We start from the raw sequence: 5,000 nt of genomic DNA on the forward strand, positions 1-5,000 counted from the left end.
GATGTTCGACAGCTGAGAGATTCAGAGGAAGACGCCAATTCCGACATTGAGGGCTTTGACGAAGAGGAATATGAAGGTGACATGGATCCATTTGAAGACGGGTAAGAGCATTTATTTGACAAAACGTCTGTTTTTGTAATGGAAGCTAAGTGTGAACATGTAAACTAGCTTGAATGTTGCGTCCGTGACGTGACCGATTTTTTTTTTGGAACTGACGTGACAGAGCTGTATACTCTTGTCGCCAGCCTTCTGTTGTTTGAAAACAAGTAATAGTTTGAAAACAAGTAAAAGTAAGCAATCTTCCCCGTGTGTCTCAATTTTGTTTGCTAGCTGTCTCGCATAAATGGACACCCGGGGTGTGTGTGTGTGTGTGTGTGTGTGTGTGTCAATATTTTGACACACACACACAGCGCTGTCTGTTGTGGGAGATGGAAAGCCGTCATTTAGTCTGGCTGAGGGGAGGAGACAGAAGTTACGAGAGAGAGAGAGAGAGAAACAAACAAACTGTAGTAGGCTATACAGCTGTTTATAAACGGGTATAATAATTTATTTTAGAAATTGCAAATGAAGCTCTGTGTGTAAATGTAAGATAGCTTGAATTTTGCATTCTTGACATTACAGGGACTGATTTCTCTATTGATAGCACTACTTTTGTTTACTTTTGTTTGAAAATAATAGTAATAGATGTGTATTCTGTGTAAAAGTATTTCCCTTTACAATTTACAAATAGTACAGAATGGAAATGTTTTTGCATCGACTTTTATTACACTGTTGTTTGCAAATACAAGTTGTGAAGTTTAAATATTTTTGTTATGAGATAATGAGACTGATTTCTGTGAATCTGTGGCAGCACCAGGTCCAGGAGAAGAGGAGAACCACCCGCAAAGAGGTCCCGTGTCCTAACTCCACCAGCACCCCCTACGCAGCAGCGGGCTTGGAAGACTGAGGAAGACCAGGACACCGCTCCTCCTGTCTCCAGGTTTCAACCTGCACGCACCCCTGGCCCACAGCTAGGCACGCACTTCTACACACCAATTGAGCTCTTCAAATTGTTTTTCACTGCACACACTGTACACACACTCTGTAGCAACACAAATAAACAGGCTGCCAAAAAAATTGCCATGGGTAAAAAGTTTAAATGGACTGATTTGACAGTTGAGGAGTTTTACAAGTACATTGGACTCCTCTTTTACATGGCCCTGGTTAGACTACACCACATTGCTGATTACTGGAGGCAGAACCACAGTTTAACCTGTCCATTTGCCGCAACAGTCATGAGTAGGGACATATTTGGTGTCATCTCCTGGAACTTACACATAAGTGATCCAGATGAAGATGTAAACAATGATAGGAAGAAGGGAACGCCACAATTCGACAAACTCTTCAGGGTCAAACCTCTCCTCAATTTGATCAAAACCGCAGCAAAGACCTATTTTCATCCATACAAAAACCTAGCTGTGGATGAAAGGATGGTTGCCTCAAAGGCTAAAACTGGAATTACTCAATACATGAAGGCCAAACCTACTAAGTGGGGTTTCAAATTGTTTGTTTTGGCGGACTCAAGCAATGGCTACACCATAGATTTTAACATTTACACAGGGAAAAGTGACATCCCCTCCGGACACGGCCTCTCTTACGATGCTGTAATGTCAGTTTTTGTTTTTGTAAACCACATTTAGTCCCGTTTTTATTAGTCAACAATAAAGCATTATATATTTGATTATAGTCTTCGTCACATGACCACCATTTACGTTGCGTCTCGTCTCGTTTCTGTCACGTGATAAATGTTCGTTGACGACGATATTTTGTCATACATTTCGTTGACAAAAACAACACTAGTATCAAGTCATTATTCAGTCTCATTTTGCTTAATTCCTCATATGTGGTCAAAGTAGAGTAAGAGACTATTTGTATTTTGGGAAATTTGATTTTAGTCATGTTTTTTGCACTTCCCAACTTTTTTTGGGAAAATGACAGTGCATTATAGAAGCTAATGCTTTGTAAATGGGGATAATGCTTTCGCTCAGCAGGATAGTCTTTTTGTTTTCATGCCTGTTCACTTTTCTTGGCTCATTTGTTGTCTGTCTGTTCTCTTCCAGTTTTCCCTGGTGGAGACGAGACGGTGTGGATCAGGTCCTGGCAGCATCTGAAGTTCTCCTGCATCCACACTATTCATATTTTATTTTAGTATTAGCATGTTAACATTAGTCAATTATTGTATTCCTTCGCTAAGCTAATGTTTTGGAGAGGCAATTTCAAGAGCCAAAACAATTTGTCCTGGTGAATAAAGGTATTATTTCACATAAGTTTCCACATTTTTCAAAAATCTGACTTCAAATTGCAGCATTTGTGTCAAAATATTTTTGTTCACATTGGACTAGGGCAAAATTGAACCTTCCTAACTGAGAGCTGAGAGTGTTCTGAACATTTTAATATGAATCAGCTGGGTATTATGTTATCTACTTGCCCTCTAAAATGGTAATTTATAAAAGCATGTAAAATCGAGAAAATGCCCTTAGATCTCAACCAAAAAAACGTTTGGACAAAAAGATCATTTTAGTCATGTTTTTTGCTCTTCCCAACCTTTTTATGGAAAAATTCCAGTACATTTTAGAAGCTAATGTTCTGGAGAAGCAATTTCAAGAGCCAAAATAATTTAATCAGATGAATAAAGGTATTATTTCACCCAAATTTCGAAATTTTTCAAAAATCGGACTTCAAATTTCAACATTTATGTCAAAATATTTTTTTTTTACATTGGACTAGGGCAAAATTGAACCTTCCTCACTGAGAGCTGAGAGTGTTCTGAACATTTTGATATGAATCACCTGGGTATTATGTTATCTACTTGCCCTCTAAAATGGTAATTTATAAAAGCATGTAAAATCGAGAACCAAAAAACCAAAAAACGTTTGGACAAAAAGATCATTTTAGTCATGTTTTTTGCTCTTCCCAACCTTTTTATGGAAACATTCTTGTACATTTTAGAAGCTAATGTTTTGGAGAAGCAATTTCAAGAGCCAAAATAACTCAATCAGATGAATAAAGGTATTATTTCACACAAATTTCGAAATTTTTCAAAAATCGGACTTCAAATTTCAACATTTATGTCAAAATATATTTTTTTTACATTGGACTAGGGCAAAATTTAACCTTCCTAACTGAGAGCTGAGAGTGTTCTGAACATTTTAATATGAATCAGCTGGGTATTATGTTATCTACTTGCCCTCTAAAATGGTAATTTATAAAAGCATGTAAAATCGAGAAAATGCCCTCAGGGCTCAGAGGGTTAATACATAGCTTAGGCTCTGTAAACTGGTAAACAAAGGGGGCTTACGGTAGCTAGCAACATGCCCATGTAAAGAGATATAGACTGTGTATTAACACTGGATTTTTTAAAATTTGATTTGGACAAGAAGTGTTCTCCAGAATCACTGACTCCACCGTTAAGTATGGCGTATTGCGCTGTAATGTATTTCATAGTATTTTACAGTAACACACCTGTCTGTGTGTGTTGAATAGCAGTGTATGGTGAGTTAGCCTTTAGCTCTGTGTATAGTATAGCAGTGTATGGTGGGTTAGCCTTTAGCATAGCATATTAACGTACCTGTGTGTATTAAATAGTACTGTAGTAGGTTAGCATAGAGTATTAGCGTGCCTGTGTGTATTGAATAGTAGTGTATGATGGGTTAGCCTTTAGCTCTGTGAATAGTATAGCAGTGTATGTAAGGTTAGCATAGCATATAGCATAGCATATTAGCGTACCTGAGAGGTCCTGGTGTACTCCTCATACAGCCGGTCGTACTCTCGGTTCTTCTCCTGATACTGAAGGTGATACTCATGGAGCTTCTTCCCCACGGCTTCTATACTGTCCTCCTTCACCACCTGGTCCTACACACACACACACACACACACACACACACACACACACACACACACACACACACACACACACACACACACACACACACACACACACACACACACACACACACACACACACACACACACACACACACACACACACACACACACACACACACACACACACACACACACACACACACACACACAACAACAAGATGTCAGACCCTTTGGAAGGAAAAGTAGTACTTTAAAGGTGCTCCGAGGAACTTCTAGTCCTACACAACAACACACAACAACAATATGTCAGGACAACACAGACCATGTATCCTTGTCTGATTTACAGTTGTACAAATCGCTTACACATTTTATTTAAATTTTATTCTATTCTAGACTGACTGACTGACTGACTGACTGAGTGTTTGTGTTTGTGTGTGTGTGTGTGTGTGTGTGTGTGTCTGACTGACTGTCAGTGTGAGTTTGTGTTTGTGTGTCTATCTATATATCTATCTATCTATCTATCTATCTATCTATCTATCTATCTATCTATCTATCTATCTATCTGTCTGTCTGTCTGTCTGTCTGTCTGTCTGTCTGTCTGTCTGTCTGTCTGTCTGTCTGTCTGTCTGTCTATCCATCCATCCATCCATCCATCCATCCCTCCATCCCCCCCTCTCTCTCTCTCCATACCTGCTGGTGCTTGGATACGGGGTAGAGCAGCTTGACGTCCAGCTTGGGGTTGTACTGAGCCAGAGACTCGTGTCTGTAGTGGTTGATGAGCTCCACCACGGAGCTGAAGGTCAGGGGGTCAGAGAAGCCGTATTTACCCTCACGATGGAAGATCTTTATCAGCTTGTTGTTGCCCCCTTTCCTGGAAGATTATGGAGGAGAAAAATCCACACGTTAAAATAAACGTACACTGTATTTATATGTATGTAATAATGTACACAATGTATCAAAGAAAACCAAGTCTGTGACCACCTTTAAACTCTTTTATTGTCTTGTTTTATTTGTGCCTTTTTATTTGTATATGTATTCTATTTGTAACTTGTATTTCTCTGCCCTGCCGAGGGACAACAGATGTAAATTAGACCTTTTTTTACACATTAATATGCATTGTCCCTAATAAATAAATA

The 5,000-nt window shown here is 39.0% G+C and overlaps 1 protein-coding gene and 1 long non-coding RNA gene across 2 annotated transcripts in view; one reads left to right on the plus strand and one right to left on the minus strand.

The window, feature by feature from the left end:
• LOC307257275 (phosphatidylinositol 3-kinase regulatory subunit alpha-like) overlaps positions 1-5,000 on the minus strand; it is a 29,944-nt gene that overhangs the window by 3,446 nt on the left and 21,498 nt on the right. The window contains exons 12-14 of the mRNA XM_080036453.1: positions 4,555-4,735; positions 3,766-3,891; positions 234-249 (exon numbers count right to left, since the gene is read on the minus strand). Coding sequence (XP_079892579.1) covers positions 234-249; positions 3,766-3,891; positions 4,555-4,735 — 323 coding nt within the window. The remainder of the gene's footprint in view (positions 1-233; positions 250-3,765; positions 3,892-4,554; positions 4,736-5,000) is intronic.
• Positions 7-2,137, plus strand: LOC307263756. Its single transcript, XR_013845290.1, has 3 exons — positions 7-101; positions 851-979; positions 2,100-2,137. It is a non-coding gene; the product is annotated as an uncharacterized lncRNA (long non-coding RNA).

Source organism: Ammodytes marinus (assembly GCF_949987685.1).
Source record: "Ammodytes marinus genome assembly, chromosome: 2".
NCBI classification, from domain to species: domain Eukaryota; kingdom Metazoa; phylum Chordata; class Actinopteri; order Uranoscopiformes; family Ammodytidae; genus Ammodytes; species Ammodytes marinus.